At 52.0% G+C, this 18,017-nt stretch overlaps 1 protein-coding gene and 1 long non-coding RNA gene across 2 annotated transcripts in view; both read right to left on the bottom strand.

The window, feature by feature from the left end:
• Positions 1 to 12,787, bottom strand: part of hdac5 (histone deacetylase 5) — a 36,805-nt gene extending 24,018 nt beyond the window's left edge. The window contains 1 exon segment of the mRNA XM_077010155.1: positions 12,552 to 12,787. Within this exon segment, the coding sequence (XP_076866270.1) occupies positions 12,552 to 12,702 (151 nt within the window). The 5' untranslated portion in view covers positions 12,703 to 12,787.
• Positions 12,788 to 12,860: 73 nt separating this feature from the next.
• LOC143517527 (uncharacterized) overlaps positions 12,861 to 18,017 on the bottom strand; it is a 28,909-nt gene continuing 23,752 nt past the window's right edge. Inside the window, exon 3 of the long non-coding RNA XR_013131973.1 lies at positions 12,861 to 13,183. This is a non-coding gene — a long non-coding RNA (uncharacterized LOC143517527). The remainder of the gene's footprint in view (positions 13,184 to 18,017) is intronic.

The following is an 18,017-nucleotide window of genomic DNA, read 5'->3' on the forward strand; positions in this document are numbered from 1 at the left end:
TTTGCGCTGACTCCAGTGTCTATGGGCTTCACCACCAATCAGCTGCAAGCACCTTCTAACAGACTGTTTACACCCGCAACAGCGGAGGAAGGAGTGGCCAGAGTGAGCAGAGGAAAGGACACCGTGTCCACATTAGGGGACGAGAGGAAGGGAGAGAGAGAATACACAGATAGAGGGGTGGGGGGGTAGAACACAGGATACAGCTTTAAAATCAGTGAAGAGGAGAGGAGAGATACCTCCTCATTAAAGACAAGCAGGCACCACTGTGGAGCACTTAGGAGGACGTTCCTGCACTGGGGAGGGAGAGAGAGAGAGAGGGAGAGAGAGAGAGAGGGAGAGAGAGAGAGAGAGAGAGGGAGGGGAGAGAGAGAGAGAGAGAGATGCAGGTCGTGAGTGCTGAGGTGAGGGGCCATGACTATGGACGGGGGGGGGGGGGGGTCAGATTACGTCCTCATCAGATTATATCCTAGTGTCTAGATTACTGTAATCACCCACAGGGAGTGTTAAAAATAGAGACCCTCGCCTCCAACCTTACCAATCCCCTCCATCCTGCCAAGCCACTGGCTTTAGAGAGAGAGAGAGAGTGTATGTGTGTGTGTGTGTGTGTGTCTATAAGCCTGAGCTTCTTGTGCACCAACCAGCATGTGAGAGATTCTGTTGCTTTCAAGGAGTAAGAGCCTCAAAAACATGGTACAACCAGGTGAATCCTGGGTCCTGCTGCTGGGTCCTGCTGCTGGGTCCTGCTGCTGCGTCCTGCTGGTGGGTCCTGCTGGTGGGTCCTGCTGGTGGGTCCTGCTGCTGGGTCCTGCTGCTGGGTCCTGCTGCTGCGTCCTGCTGCTGCGTCCTGCTGCTGCGTCCTGCTGCTGGGTCCTGCTGCTGGGTCCTGCTGCTGGGTCCTGCTGCTGGGTCCTGCTGCTGGGTCCTGCTGCTGGGTCCTGCTGCTGGGTCCTGCTGCTGGGTCCGCCTCTCGGGCCACGCTGCGTTACGGTGCCAACGGACAAGCCTGCTGGTCTCCTCTAGACGGACATCTTCCATTTTTTTCACCCCACGAGAACATTTTGGGAGGGCCATGAAACCAGTGAAACCAGTGAGACCATCATGGCTGAAGAGATGGGAGGAGTCACAACTCCCAGGAACCCAGAAACACCCACGCTGTACCAAGTGTGTGTGTGTGTGTGTGTGTGTGTGTGTGTGTGTGTGTGTATTCTATCATCATAAGCAAAATAGGAGCATTCTTGATATAAAAAAAAAACCCCAGGTCAAACATGTAACACCTCTTCAGTAACCACACCGACCGCAGCAGCGACCACGCCCACCACTTCTGTAACCGCACCCACCGCACCAGCGACCACGCCCACCACTTCTGTAACCGCACCCACCGCACCAGCGACCACGCCCACCACTTCCGCGCCCACACCAGCCGCACAAAGACAGAGGAAGAGCACTCAGTGTGAGTATTCCCTTCCGCTTTGAGGTGCATATCAAAATGGCTACCCTGTCTCCACGGGAGAGAAAGACTCTGACAGCTACGAATGGCACCTTGTGCTTTCTTCTTCCTGCCTCTCTCTCTCTCTCTCTCTCTCTCTCTCTCTCTCTCTCTCTCTCTCTCACACACACCCGCTCTCTCCCTCTGTTTGTCTCCCTTCTCCTCTGTCTGCTCCCACGTGTTCTTCACCCATCATCCCTCTCTTCACTCCCAGTGGAGATTAAAGGCACGCCGTGACAGAAGCCAGAGTGTGCCTGTGAAACACTGGGTTATAAATAAGATGGGATTAATAATGCACTGGAGGGGGGGAGGGGGAGGGGCCTGTGGAGGGGGAGGGGCCTGGGGAGGGGGCACGCTGTGCTTTTAAAAGGGAACGCTTCTATTTTGGGTTCCTGCACATTTTCAGTCGCCGCAGTAGCTCCGCGTGTGTCTACACACACACACACACACACACACACACACACACACACACACACACCATTTTGCTCTGGGTCTTTGCGACGTGGTTGCTGTAGACGCAGTATAATGGAGTGTGGATGGTCTCTCTGCAGGTATATGTGATGGGAGTCATGTGTGGCGTGACACTGGACATCAGTCCTAACCCACTGCAAGAGGGGATCACGGCGGCCATGTCGCCTTTATACACACGCGAGCCGAGAGAAAGCACAACATCCGCACACACGCCAAACGATGAGAGCACAGAGGGAGAAGAAACGCAGGAGAAACCAGCGTGGGCACGTGTGGAAAACTCAAACAGCGCCCCTCGAGATCCAAGAAGGAGTCCGTCAGCCAGACTGCAGAGATGAGCGGACCAGGAACACAGAGCCAGCGTCCGTCAGCCAGACAGGAAGCAGAGAGGAGGCTCCCCGAACACAACAACAGCGCCCGCCAAAATGGAGCGTTTCCTCCAGGACACGAGTGGGGCTGGGCGGTCGTCTCTCCGCGTGAGGACGTTCTACGCGGTTATCCATCAGAAGTCTCCTCGGGGAGCGTGTCCCTGTAGTCGGCCGCGCTCCTCTCCGCTCCTGGCGTGCGCCCCGCGGGTCTCCTGAGGGTTTGCCTCCCCCACCGTGTCCTCCCTGGGGCCTGCGTTTCTGCTTCTGGGCTCAGTCAAAGCAGAAAGTGGCGACACCGGTGACACAGTTTGCTGGCAGCGTTCACCACCACCTCCCCCACCACACAACACAACATGCTCGCGTACACACACACACACACACACACACACACACTTTTATTTTTGGCAGCAGGGGCTTGGTTTAGACACCCGGCTGGAGGGATGGATGGTGTGAGCAGAGAGAGAGAGAGAGAGAGAGAGAGAGAGAGAGAGAGAAAGAAAATATGAGAGATCAAGAGACAGAGAAAGACTGAGAAAAATTCAAGAGTGAATGAGAGAGAAAGAGAAATTTAGAAAGACAGACATCCTAAGAGAGAAAGACTGAGCAAGCAAGCCAAGGAGAGATACAGGGTGAGAGAGTGTTCGCGTGACAGAAAAATATAGGTAGAGGGGGAGAGAGAGAGAGAGAGAGAGAGAGAGAGAGAGAGAGACGGGCTGAGGACGAAGAGGTGGAACCTCAAGGACAGCCATTAATAAATGAAGGCTCTCTCCCCACGGAGCTCCACGCACTGCTCACTCCTTACGCTTCTGCATGGCGCAGTGAATTATGGGAAACGCTTCCCCCAGCACAGAAACAAAGCAGACGGGGAGAAGGAGCAGGCCGGTGATAAATCACCCCGTGAGCCGCGTGTGCCCGACACAGCCGTGACTGAGGAGACACACACAAACGCTTGTACAAATATTTAGACCTCGGCAGTTTCAATCAAACTGAGGTGAATACTGTGCTGCTTTACACTGGAACAAAAAAACCCTGTAAAACTTCAAGGTAAAGCACTAAATCGCGAAATCGTCAAAAAGACAACACGCTTTGTGAGAAATTCAACAGGCCTATTTTCGGTCATTCGGGGCTCTGCGTCTGCTCTAAATGAGGCGACCGGCGTCTAGCTGTGGGCTACAGGCCTCTTAAGTGAAGAAGGAGCGTCTGGCGAAGTCCGTCTGAAGACGCAGACGTGGAGAGATCTTGGCCAATTAGCCGCGTCTTCCTGTTCTCCCTCCGTCAGAGACGGATCAGTCAAAGGGGCTAAAATTGCCCACCAAGCTGCCGCCGTCTCTCAGGATCCGTCCTTTATTACCGCAGTTTTTCCAGCCTTCCTCTCGTCCCTGAACGCCAACCCCCCCCCCCTCCCCCCCCCCCAACCCCCCCTCACGGCTTTTTTAAAGGCTGTTTTGCAGAAAGCCAAGCTTACGTCATGGTTATTTTCTTTAGCGCTGCTACACCAAGTCTGCTTCTGAGAGAGAGAGAGAGAAAGAGAGGGAGAAATAAAGACAGAGACAGCAAGGAGGTAGTGAGGGAGAGAAGGAGAAAGAGAGAGAGAGAGAAAGCGAGAGGGAGAGAGAGGCAGGAATACTGCTTTCCAGAAATAGCACATAGCAACGTGCGGTAGGCTGCCCTGTCAAATCTGTTCTGCGTCCTTTCCTTGTTAGCTGCGCACAGGAGAGAGGGAACGACAGAGAGGGAGGTGTGCAGGGTAAAGAAAGGGTGAGAGAGAGAGTGAGAGAGGGGGGTAGAGAAGGAGGCAGAGAGAAGAAAGGAGAGGGCAAGAGAGGAAGAGAGAGAGGCCCAATCATACGCTGGTCTGATCCAGTCATCGGTTCTGAGGAAATGGTGCCAGGGGAGATCAGACTGAAAAAAAAACAACAACAAACAAACAAACAAACTAAGTGGTTGGCGCAGGGGAGCCATGGCGACCCTGGAGGAGGGGTTTCTGGGTGCTTAACAGGAGAGCGGCGCTAAATAGGCAGCGTGATTTATGAGACTCGGGAAGCCACGGCTGCTGTAGGTGTAACTGCCACGCGGCGGGTCTGCGAGACGCGGCGGGTCTGCGGGTCTGTGACACGCGGCGGGTCTGCGACACGCGGCAGGTCTGCGACACGCGGCAGGTCTGCAACACGCGGCAGGTCTGCGACACGCGGCAGGTCTGCGGTGGAGACCCCCAACGCGGCACCCACGAAGGGGGAGCAGGTGTAGCTGTTAGGGGCACCACTCCACCAAACATCAGTGGTGAAATTAATTTTAAAAATACGTGTAAAAAGAGAAATTAGACTGAACTTCAACCCTGAATCTCCGGCAGAATCAGGATGCGATCATTTTCCATTTCCCAGCATGCAGGGCTGCTGGATGTTACCGTGACTACCTTTGTCATTTTGGGGTCTATGGTGATGTGACGGATCCACCTTACTCCCGTTTTCAGACTCTCGCAGATCGGTGACGCTCAAGAAGTCCGTTGGTCCAATGAAACCTATCGGTCATTTATATTAAGTTCCATGACTGGGTGATGCGACACGACATTGTTACACCTTTTAATTCCCCCCATCTTTGTGCTCAAAGAACCAGGTCACATAAGAAACACCACTGGCAGGGCTTCTGACTGTTGTCCAACTCCGGGTTCCTCCCTGTGTGACCGGTGGAACTGCCCGTGGATCAGAAAACTCCATTTCCCATCTCCCCCCTCCCTCCCCTCCCCTCAGTAACACTGTCCCATTCAGAATGTGCAGGACCAGAACCAGCCACGCTCCTTCAGCTCACGCGCAGGGGAGAGAGAGAGGGAGAGAGAGAGGGAGAGAGAGAGAGAGAAGACGCAGTAGAAGGAGATGCCGATTGCGAAGCATAAACACTGAGACGATGAAATGTCATGGCTAAGTAGCGGCCTGAGAGCGGGCCACTGTTTATGTGTTCTATAAATGCACCAGCACTGACGTCAAACGCTTGCATGAGTGGAACGTTGTTTTCTGGGTAAACTTCAATGTGTGGTGCGGAATTCGGCTCCTGACGCGCTTTAGAAAGCCCAGTGAGGGAGGGGGTTCAATCTGGGCTTATTACAGCCTGAAAGAGAGAGCTTTTCCTCTCGGAGTTATACCACTAGATTTTTACATTAAGATTATAAAAGCTTTTAGACTCGAAGCAACAGTTTTAGTTCAGTAATTAGTACTGTCTGAGTTTTTCCTGGAAGACAGTATGCTAATGCGCTGGAAAATAACCGCAACTTAATGAATGTTACAACACTCACCATCCAGTAATGCAATAAAATTAACAGCTATTTACAATGTTAAAGTTAATGTGATGTTTAAGAAAGCAGTGATCATATGTTCATTAATCATGACGTAAATCTGAGAACAAATAGGAAAAGCTCCTGGGTTCTTCAGAGATTTGGTCTCTGGGTGTTCCCGGGTCCTTCAGAGCTTTGGTCTCTGGGTGTCCCGGGTCCTTCAGAGTTTTGGTCTCTGGGTGTCCCGGGTCCTTCAGAGTTTTGGTCTCTGGGTGTCCCGGGTCCTTCAGAGATTTGGTCTCTGGGTGTCCCGGGTCCTTCAGAGCTTTGGTCTCTGGGTGTCCCGGGTCCTTCAGAGCTTTGGTCTCTGGGTGTTCCCGGGTCCTTCAGAGATTTGGTCTCTGGGTGTTCCCGGGTCCTTCAGAGATTTGGTCTCTGGGTGTCCCGGGTCCTTCAGAGATTTGGTCTCTGGGTGTCCCGGGTCCTTCAGAGATTTGGTCTCTGGGTGTCCCGGGTCCTTCAGAGCTTTGGTCTCTGGGTGTCCCGGGTCCTTCAGAGCTTTGGTCTCTGGGTGTTCCCGGGTCCTTCAGAGATTTGGTCTCTGGGTGTTCCCGGGTCCTTCAGAGATTTGGTCTCTGGGTGTCCCGGGTCCTTCAGAGATTTGGTCTCTGGGTGTCCCGGGTCCTTCAGAGATTTGGTCTCTGGGTGTCCCGGGTCCTTCAGAGATTTGGTCTCTGGGTGTCCCGGGTCCTTCAGAGATTTGGTCTCTGGGTGTTCCCGGGTCCTTCAGAGTTTTGGTCTCCAGGCCAGTCACTACATGCTCTAAAGGCTGCTACATTTGCCCAGTGCAAACTCAGCGGTTAGCCCTCACAAGCTACGGCTTTCTCTGAGGTCAGATCAGGAGATAAATCAACCTCTCTCGTAACTTAGGAGCCATTGACTCTGTGTTCACTCATGTGTGCTTTGCCTTCACGAGAGCGACGGAGCAGTGGTGGTTAAACGAAGCGCCTAAACCCCGAAAGTAGCACGTCCGTGGTGAGCTACGCACGTGAGATCACACTCGCTGCCATTAAAGCCATCACTGCCCAACGCATGCGAGACCCCGCCGGCACCTAATTGCCATCCATTGGGTGAAGAGTTCCTTCGTCGTCATGGCGGCAGAGGAGGGGCACCCCACCTCCTCCGGCGACGGGCGGTGTTGTCACACGCTGCGTAGGCGGGAGCTCGCTGGAGCAGCACGGATGAAGGAGAAACTCCGTCTGTCGGCACGCCGTCCCCACAAACAAGCGTCTTCATCCAGCCGCGGAGCACGCAACTAAAACGCACGACACGAACGGAATATCGCTCCCAGCTGCAGCGTCCCCGCCACCCAGCCCGAGCGCAGAACCTTCCCATGACAAACGGGTGGAGCGAAGGACCGGTGCTGTACCACGCCGCCGACGCCAACGTACGAACGCCAGGGAGTCGCACGCGGGAGACGCCTGCCCCGTCCTGCCCGCCAAATTCTCACAACGCTGCCGCTTATAAACGTGGAGCCAAGCATTTCCGACTTAGCGCAGGGCTTTGAGCGTGGCCGCAGGGAACACGGGGGGCTGGGTTATTTTTGTTTCCGTGTCTTGCGCTCCAGGGAAAAGGCGCCGGGGCCTTCGGCTGGCGAGGTCGTGCCGTGCGAACTTGCACAGTCAAACTGTGACTTACTTCTGCAGAAAACGCTGCAAACTGTACCTGCCTAGCGCTAGGTCACTGTACATAGTGGTAGTTATGTCCAAGGACAGACCGTCTCCTGGGGGGGGTCTGAAGCCTGCTGGTGTCCCAACCCCTCGCCCCGCACCGTCCCCAGTGTCCCTCTATAATAACACGCCGGCCTCCAGAAATACCTCGGACACCCATAACAGGGATATACTCTACTCGGCCCTAATAATAGATCATATGAAAAAGATGCGGACAGATATTCTTAGCATTTGCGCAGGGCACCAGCAGCACAAGCTGAAGTTTCTGTTTCCTGCGTGAGGGTTTTGGATCACGGTGACCCTGCGTTGTATTTCACAGTTCCTACTGATGCAGCTCCTCTTAATGAAATACATCAGCGAATAGACAATATAGGAAATGCTTACAGTAAACTCTAATTTCACCGGGCAGAGCACCCATGTCCTGTCTGATCATACTCAACATGATACAGTACTATACACCATTCAGGAGAACAGAGTTAATGGTGGATTCCCTGTCTGGTGAAAAGGGCAGTGTGTGTGTGTATGAGTGTGTGTGTGTGTGTGTGTTCCTGAAGTGGGGTTCGGGCAGGGGCCTAGCGACTGGGCGCGACATGCCAGAGGATGTGTTATAACACGGGACCATCGGAGCGGGGTGGGGATGGGAGGGGCTTTCATGGGTTGCCTAGCGGTGGCGGGAACGGGGCGGCGGCTAAATTTAGCCCGCCTCCTTGCTCAGCTGCGTCGTAGTCTGGGGAACAGCCCAACTCAAAGTGTCCTACACACACACCGCAGTCACATGGCTATACACATGCGACGCTCGGTGTGCCACAGGGCCGGCACACACACACACACACACACACACACACACACACACACAGCCCTGTTCACATACCCAACAGGGCAAACCTGGAACCATGATGCCAACGGGGGCAGGAGGGGACGTTCGGCAGAATGCCACGTTAATGTTATTGAAATTAATATGATATGTTAGCGTGATAAAACTGTCACATTACACTATCCTTCTATAACTCACCTATGCAGCTATTTATGTGTTGTTTTCTCTGTCTACATATGCATACGCACACACGCACACACACACGCATACGTGTACGTGCATGTACGTAGCTAAAGTTTGTCCCAAAATAGGGCTGTTGACAAAGGCTGGAGCTGCAGGGCGTGAGACACCCACGCTGCCTACCTGACAGAGCCGTGCAGCCTCAGCACCCTCTAACTGGGTCTCACACGGAGGGAAAAAGCCTTCTGACATCACTACTGCGTCACCCGGGGAGACTGAGCGCAAAAAGAAATAAAAATAAAAACATGAAAATGTGGCGCAGTGTGTGTGTGTGTGTGTGTGTGTGTGTGTGTGTGTGTGTGTGTGTGTGTGTGTGTGTAAGTATGCTGGGAGACCAGCTCAGAGAGGTGCGTCACATTCTGACATCTCAAAGAAAGTTGTGTGAAAGAATAGCTTCGCACTACAGTCCTTAGAGACGACGGCAGGCTGGTCCCAGTCTGTTTACAGCCACGTAGCAAACACAACGGAAAACTTCCAACACTAGTTCCAGTCCCACAGTGTTACACAATAACACAATTAAGCCAGTATTACACAACATACCACTGACATCAAAAATCAAATAAAGATATCAAAAATGTTATACCACACATGACTGTCCAGTATGACAATATATGTTAGGCAATACTGGCTTTGATATTTTATGTCTATATTTATTTTGTTTGCAAATATAGCTGAAAGGTACATACATTATGTGCATAACTTGCAAAAGTTCTAAATAAAAGTAAAAAAAATAATCCAATAGGAATAGGTACCTTTTATTTGTTGAGTATATAATACAGTGAAATGAAAAATAAGACAGACCTGTTTTTATTTTTAAGACCTGTTTTTTCCATGTGGTAATTTTATAAACTAGGTATTCCATGAATTTACAGAAAATATGCCATATCATGATCATTGCCTGGATACGAAATGATCTATATCGCGATATGAGATTCTGCTGATATCGCACAGCCCTAACAACACACCGAGTTGTTTCTACAGTATTGTTGTTTGTTTGCTTGTCCTTAAAAAGTATATGCAAGTTTTTAAAGCTGATTAATGTATTTGCTATCTAGGCTACATTTTAATTGCTTCATTTATTTTTGCAATCAACTAAATAAAACAGAAGAGGCTGATCTTTGTGAATTTGGAGAACAGCGCTAGGTAAACAATCAGGCAGCCATCAAAGCTCCTAACCCTGAACGATTCACAGGGATCTGTCACCAGGGCTTTGCCATTGCATAACCAAGGTTTGATTAATTAAAAAGCTCCCAGTGTGCAGTGAGCCTATTTATCAACTCTCTCTCTCTCTCTCTCTCTCCTCTCCTCTCTCTCTCTCTCTCTCTCTCTCTCCATCTCTCTCTCATCTCTCTCTCTCTCTCTCTCTCTCTCTCTCTCTCTCTCTCTCTCTCTCTCTCTCTCTCTCTCTCTCTCTCTCTCTCTCACACACACACACACACACACACACACACACACACACACACACACACACACACACACACACACACGTTTCTAAAAAAGACTTGGCTTTTTAACCTCACACTGAGTATGAGTGGCCTGAAGAGAGCAGTGGTGCACCCTGGGTAATCTCTGCAAGATTATAAATTCAAGCCTCACTTCCTGTAGCTCCTCACTCTGCTTTTCTGCTGATCTGGAATTAGCCTCTTTATTTTTTTTAAGGCTGTATCCTGTCCTGACAAAGACACGGCCATCTGTTCCACTCCTGCATTAATAAAATCCTTCCTACAAAATGTCAAGCATCTAATGGGGCCTCATAATGCAGTGGTGACAAACAGCGGAGGCTCACAGCTGTCTCCAAAACAAACCACCACACCAAAATAACAGGCAGTGTGGGAAACACACACACACACACACACACACACACACACACACACACACACACACGACGTCAGTGCAGGTGTAGTAATGACAGTGGGTGGGTGGGGGTGGTTTATTCTGATCACCCTCTTACGTAACACTGGCCACGTGGAGCCGATGGGTTCTGCACTGTGAACATACGAAGGTCGTTTTTTTCCGTGCTGCAGGTAGATGCAGCCCCCCATGCTGCACCACGACACAACGCAAGCGTCACACAGCCTCTGAGGCCTGCGTCCGGTCATGTGACTCCAGCAGTACGGTCACATGGTCGGGGACACAGAAAATCCTTCGCTAAACGACTCTACCTTAGAAAGGTTTCAGAAGGAAACTGCAACAGGTCTCGTGACAGGACGTAGAGCTTCTGGTAACAGGCCTGGCTACCCTTGTGGTACGTGGGGTGTCCCTACCAACATCAGCCTGTGGACCAGCTTCCTGAGGGCTCACTCCGTGACCCCGTTAGGGAACCACCACCCTGGTACACAGCAATGACACTGCATGATCACCAACAACGAGGCCCTTCTCATGAAAGCTGGCTTCAAAGTAAGGACGAAGTTTCCTCTTTGCTTTCTGACATCTTGACGTGTCGGTTGAGCATGGTGAGGGACGTCACGAGGAACGTCACGAGGAACGCGTGGTCACTTCGCCCTTCACAGAACGCTTCTGATGGCTCTCCGTCGGGCCCAGGGGCACTAGGGTGTGCGGGGTTCACACCTCCTCATGGAACACGAACGCTCCACATACCATGGGTGCTACTGAGAAACAGGCCTGCTCTGCGGTGCCTTCCATAAAAGTTGTTCCACTAAGCACATCAGATTCTTAGCAGATTCCATCAGGAGGAGTTTCTGGGAGAGGGAGTGATGTTCCGTACACGACTCGCTCCACATACAGACTGCCCCTTCCATCTTCAAATGCCAAAACCACAATCACTTTTTTCTCTGATGCCTCCACCAACACAAGTGTAGCTGACAGACAGACTGAGCACCGCCCCGGCGTGGCTCGGAGTCAGGGGCGGGAGATACACCCCCTCCTCCCGCCGATGATCTCAGACCAGCCGTGCCTCTGCAATCTGAGCCGCCACCATTCCACTCTGGACGGCAGTGGCTGGTCTCAGATCAGCAGTGAGAGCAAAGCAGCTGGCGGTGGAGAGTGTATGGCTCCTCCTGTTTGAACAGGTGTCAGATGGCCACAGCTGAGGCGAGCGTGCGTGTGTGTGTGTGTGTGTGTGTGTGTGTGTGTGTGTGTGTGTGTGTGTGTGTACGGGGAGGGTTTAGCATCCCACGCGCTGTTGACTCGGGCAACCATGCGCGTCCCAGTGAGGGCGGTGTAGGGAATCCCACCTGGCCACCCCCCCCCCCCACGTCTCCCAGGGTTCAGCAGACCCGGTACCTTCACCTTCTGCAGGACGAGAAGCTGACGGGTGCAGAAGAGCAGAGGTCCGATCTGCAGGGTCCAACCAGCGCCCAGCGGACGGGTCACCCGCTACATCAGCAGAACACACTACATTTCACACGGAAATGGGGGCGCCTGCATTGACCAGCGCTGTGGCACTGCCGTTTGACCAGAGTTGTGGGTTAACAAACCAGACTGCAGGTTGGGTGGGTGTAGAGTGGAGAGAGGAAGCCTGCGTGTGTGGACTGCAGGAGGCACATGGGCCTGACGGTACAGCCCGGGGGCCAGTGGGGCAGTAGCCTGTGGGGCAGTAGCCTGTGGGGCACAGCCCGAGTGGCTTGTCCACACACAGCCCTGGCCAGCCATAACAGAATCAGCATGCAGTCACAACATAACAAATGTTTTTAAAATGACACAAATATCAATAACCACATTCAACTTCAGTCTCATCACACACTCTGAAAACACTAGCGTCATGTATATTTCTTTATACACTTTCACTCTTCATCTCCCTCTCACACACAGACACACAGACACACACACACACACACACACACACACACACACAGACACTTACACTGTCTCCCTCTCACACACACAGACACTTACACTGTCTCCCTCTCACATACACACACACTTACACTGTCTCCCTCTCACAAACACTGTCTCTCTCTCTTACCCACATACACACACAGTCTGTCTCTCTTACAGACACACGCGCACACACACACACGCACACTGTTGCTCTTTCTCCATTCTCTTAATTTCCGCTTCTCTCTGCACCCTGCATCCCTGTCTGTCATTCACACACACACACACACACACTCACTCACTCACTCACAAGCATGCACTCACAAACACACACACACACACACACACACACAGTACTCCCACCAGCAGCAGGAACACCCCCCCCCCCCCCCCCCCCTCTCACCGGTGCTGGGCACGTTGGTGGCGTTGGGCTGGGCCAGCAGCTCCACGGGCTGCTCGCGGCCGCCGGCTCCGTCCGCCGGGAAGCACGACTCCGTCTCATAGATGGTCTGCAACATCGCGCACAGCCCCGGGACGGTGGGTCTCAAAAGCATGCCAGTGGCCGCACACACACGCCTGCTCGTGCACGGAGGGGCGTCTCACACAGCCCTCGAGGCGCAGACCAGCATGGGACGGGGACCGGGCCGAGCCCACCCCCCCCACCCCCGCCACGCGCCTCCCGATACCCCCCCCCCCCTCCTCCTCCCTCGTTAGTTACGGGTGCAGCGGCGACACGGACGAGTGCTGGAGCCGGAGCTCGCTCCCATGTTCTGGAAGAGAGGAAGCCTTCAGAGTGGCGGTGAAGCCCACAGAGGAGTCACTGACTGGGACGCACCGCGGCCGGGAGAACCCTGCACATCACTCACGGGTCTGGGGCGCCGTCTGCCCGGCGCGGAGAGGATGGGAGGGATGTGAACGGAGGAGCGAGAGATCGCCTGGTTCTGTCCTGCCAAGTCCAAACAGTTGGAGGAATGATGCGACGGTCTGGAGTTGTGTCTGCGGTACTCCGGAGTTAGACTGGGAGCGTTTCTGACACTGAGACACGGAGCGGGAACAGCGAATGAGATTGGAGAAGGGGAGGGAGAGAGGGAGGGAGGGAGGGAGGGAGAGAGGGAGAGAGAGAGAGAGGGAGAGAGAGAGAGAGAGAGAGAGGGAGAGAGAGAGAGAGAGGGAGAGAGAGAGAGATGGTGGGGGCACAAAAAGAACAGGGGGGAGTGTGTGAGCAAAGGGATGAGAGAGGGAGTGCAAGAGAGAAAGAGCGTGACACAGACAGAGAGAGAGAGAAAGGAGGCAGAGACAGACAGAGTGAGAGAAAAACAGAGAAACAGAGTGAGAGACAGAAAAAGAAACAGAGCGAGAGAGGGAGAGAAACAGAGAGAAAGAGAGAGGAGGATAGAATCAGAGATAGAGAGAGAGAAACAGAGATGGAGAGAGAGATGGCGAAGCTGAAAGTAGCCGACTATGAAGCAGTGAGCTGTGTGTCAGCCAGCCGTCGTCCTGTGGCTGTGTGGCGTGTTGCAGCCGCGAATGGTCAGCGCTCGCTCGCACGCACGCTCGCACGCACGCTCGCACGCACGCACGCACGCACGCACGCACGCACGCACGCCCCAGAGAGAATCGGGCTCCAGCCTCCGCTTCACCGTCCCTCCGCTAGTTTGGACTGTTTTGTTGCAAACGCCCACACCCTCCCCTGTCGAGCAGCGGAGGGAGAAGGAGAGAGGGAGAGAGGGAGAGAGGGAGAGAGAGAGAGAGACAGAGAGAGCGAGAGAGCAGTGGAGTGGAGCGGTGGAGTTTACAAACAGACTGGGCTGCTTCAGGGACCTGAAATAGCTGTGGAACGACAGGGGGGGGCGGGGCTACGATATAAATAGAGACAGGAGCTGAACGCTCGCCTGGAGGGAGAGAGGGGGGGGGAGGGGAGAGAGAGGAGGGGGGGGAGAGAGGGGAGGGGGGGAGAGGAGAGGAGAGGGGAGGAGAGAGGGGAGGGGGGAGAGGGGGAGGGGGGGGGGGAAATATGTGTGCGAGTTGGTGTGAGTATGTGTGGGCATGTGCATGTGTGCGTGCGCGTGTGTGTGTGTGTGTGTGTGTGTGTGTGTGTGTGTGTGTGCGCGCGCGCGTGTGTGTGTGTGTGTGTGTGTGCGCGCGTGTGTGTGTGTGTGTAAAGCAGAGAGCTAGACTGGGGGAGGTGGGCGAGGGGAGGGGGGGGGCAGAGACTCTGTGTTATGCAAATAAATCGAAGCCAATCAAGAGCTGTGGAGGCAGGAGGAGAGAGAGAAGCACCACCACTAAATACAAACCACACACACACACACACACACACACACACACACACACACACACACACACACACACACACACACCTCACACACACACACACAGACACACCTCACACACACACACCTCACACACCTCACACACCACACACACACACACACACACACACACACACACACACCTCACACACACACACACACACACACACACACCTCACACACACACACACACACTGCTCCACTGCTCTCTCACACACCACACACACACACACACACACACACACACTGCTCCACTGCTCTCTCACACACCCCACACACACACACACACACACACACACACTGCTCCACTGCTCTCTCACACACCACACACACACACACCTCACTCACTCACACACACACACACACACACACACAGACACCTCACACACGCACGCACACCTCACACACACACACACACGCACACGCACGCACACCTCACACACACACACACACACACCTCACACACACACACACACACACAACCTCTCACATGCACGCACACGCACACCTCACACACACACACACACACACACACACACACACACACACACACACACACACACACACACACACAGACCTCACACACACACGCACACACACACAATTTGTGATCTAAGGTGTTGTCCGTCAGGTCTGTGTGCCTCTGCCACTGTGGAACTGCGTCAGCAACACCAAACACATGGGTCAATATCTGACATGCATCACCCACCAAACACTACTGCCCTACCTAGGGATGTCCCGATCCAGCTTTTTGAACTTCCGATCCGATACCAATATTTATTTGCACTTCCGATCCGATACCGATATCGGCCGATACCGATACCGGCCTATCCGAGCATGTATTAAAGTTTAAAGTTATTTAGCCAACTTACTTTGTTGTCAAACTCATGTTGAAAAGCGTTTTACTCTTGATAACAAGTAGCCAGCTGAATTAGGTGTGTTTGAATAATACACAATGGTTGGTAAGGAGAAACTGACCTGTTTATTTAACAATTAATAAACTCAAAATAGACAAAATATTAAATAACAAACAGAAATAGCATCAGTAAACCAAGGATTAAAAAGCCACAAGTGCAAATAATATTGTAAATTATATTAAAAAAGCAAAACACACAACCTGAGTGGAAAATAGTCTATTAACAAATAGTCTATTAACATTAACATCCATCAGTGCTCTTGAACAAGTGTAAACCAAAACTAAAAAAAAAAATCCGTGCACATATCGTAAACTAATTAAAAGTAAAATGCCTTCTACTCCACACTTTGCTGCTCCATCCCCATCTATACACTCCCTTCAATTCAAACGTTTCTGCCAGTGTTAGTTGTGTAGGACCTTTCTTTTTGTCTTCGGTTTTCTTTAGAAACTCGTCATGTTGTTTATGGTGGTATTTCGCTAAATGCTTGATTAGATTGGTGGTATTAAAAGTTCTTACAGCTTTACCACCACGCTTGACTTTACTGTGGCATATGTTGCACTCTACCTCTTCGTCTTTGTCATCCTTTAAGGTAAAATAATCCCACACAACTGACATTTTTACCGATAACTTCAAATTTACACGGCGGTCCGAGATGCCACGGAGCTAAATTGGGGCAGACTATGCTCGTGTGCTGAAGGTGTGCTGGAAAATGTGGACCAGATTTTACTCTCACTGGCAAAACCACAGCAAAAACTGGAATGGATTATCTAAATGGGTGCGCTGGAAAACCCGGACTTAAAAAAAATGGATTTTTCAGTCTGGATCGGCATTTTCTCGTGTCTGCCGATCCGATACCGATATGCATTTTTTGCTAATATCGGCGGCCGATCCGATCCAAATATCGGATCGGGACAACCCTAGCCCTAACTGCCCCACCAAACACACACTACTGCCCTAACTGCTCCACCAAACACACCATTACTGCCCTAACTGCCCCACCAAACACACACTACTGCCCTAACTGCCCCACCAAACACACACTACTGCCCTAACTGCCCACACTACACACACTACTGCCCTAACTGCCCCACCAAACACACACTACTGCCCTAACTGCCCCACCAAACACACACTACTGCCCTAACTGCCCCACCAAACACACACTACTGCCCTAACTGCCTCCACCAAACACACACTACTGCACTAACTGCCTCCACCAAACACACACTACTGCCCTAACTGCCCCACCAAACACACACTACTGCCCTAACTGCCCACGCCACACACACTACTGCACTAACTGCCTCCACCAAACACACACTACTGCACTAACTGCCCCACCAAACACACACTACTGCCCTAACTGCCCCACCAAACACACACTACTGCCCTAACTGCCTCCACCAAACACACACTACTGCCCTAACTGCCTCCACCAAACACACACTACCGCCCCTTTCAAAAGTTTGTTGGAGGGCTTCACATCTATAGTAGCTAAAATGAACAACAAAAACAATAACAGAACAAAGAATTCAGATTTTCTTTTAGGCTAAAATCAATGTGCAATAATGGCACAATTCACTTAATGGTAAATCACCCATTAAGCAAAATTAGTAGGAGGAAATTAATTTAATTCTATTTTTTCATTATTAGGCTTATTTCCCAAATGAAAACAGTGTCTCTTCACCCATTTCACATTACAGAGGCCAGAATTAATGAATCTTAATCGAGGTGTTTTATTAAAATTCATAAGTACGTGAAAATTAGCTCCAGAGCTGTGTGGTTCAACATCTGGCACACGCCATCGAGAAGATCCACCTGGCTGGCAGCGTCTGGCCCCCCCACTGGGGGAGGAGCTACTGAGGTTAGGTCAGGGCAGCTTCTCCCCTTTAACCCCCCCAACTCTGATTGTGATGTGGAGCTGGTTAACAGGACCAAGCGGTCTTCCTCCTTCTAGCCCTGATGCCCTTGATTGTGGTGTTATGTTGGGGTTCTGATGCCCCTGATCGTGGTGTTATGTTGGGGTTCTGATGCCCCTGATCGTGGTGTTATGTTGGGGTTCTGATGCCCCTGATCGTGGTGTTATGTTGGGGTTCTGATGCCCCTGATTGTGGTGTTATGTTGGGGTTCTGATGCCCTTGATTGTGGTGTTATGTTGGGGTTCTGATGCCCTTGATTGTGGTGTTATGTTGGGGTTCTGATGCCCTTGATTGTGGTGTTATGTTGGGGTTCTGATGCCCCTGATTGTGGTGTTATGTTGGGGTTCTGATGCCCCTGATTGTGGTGTTATGTTGGGGTTCTGATGCCCCTGATCGTGGTGTTGTGTTGGGGTTCTGATGCCCCTGATCGTGGTGTTGTGTTGGGGTTCTGATGCCCCTGATCGTGGTGTTGTGTTGGGGTTCTGATGCCCCTGATCGTGGTGTTATGTTGGGGTTCTGATGCCCCTGATCGTGGTGTTATGTTGGGGTTCTGATGCCCTTGATCGTGGTGTTATGTTGGGGTTTTGATGCCCCTGATTGTGGTGTTATGTTGGGGTTTTGGTTTGGTTTGTTGAGAAACTGTGAACAGTAGCCTTCAGATCACAGCAAACAGGGTAAAAGATTTAGCCTCATCTAAATGTGCCCTCTGCGCGCTAGGAAT

Source organism: Brachyhypopomus gauderio, chromosome 6, assembly GCF_052324685.1.
Source record: "Brachyhypopomus gauderio isolate BG-103 chromosome 6, BGAUD_0.2, whole genome shotgun sequence".
Classification (NCBI taxonomy): Eukaryota; Metazoa; Chordata; class Actinopteri; order Gymnotiformes; family Hypopomidae; genus Brachyhypopomus; species Brachyhypopomus gauderio.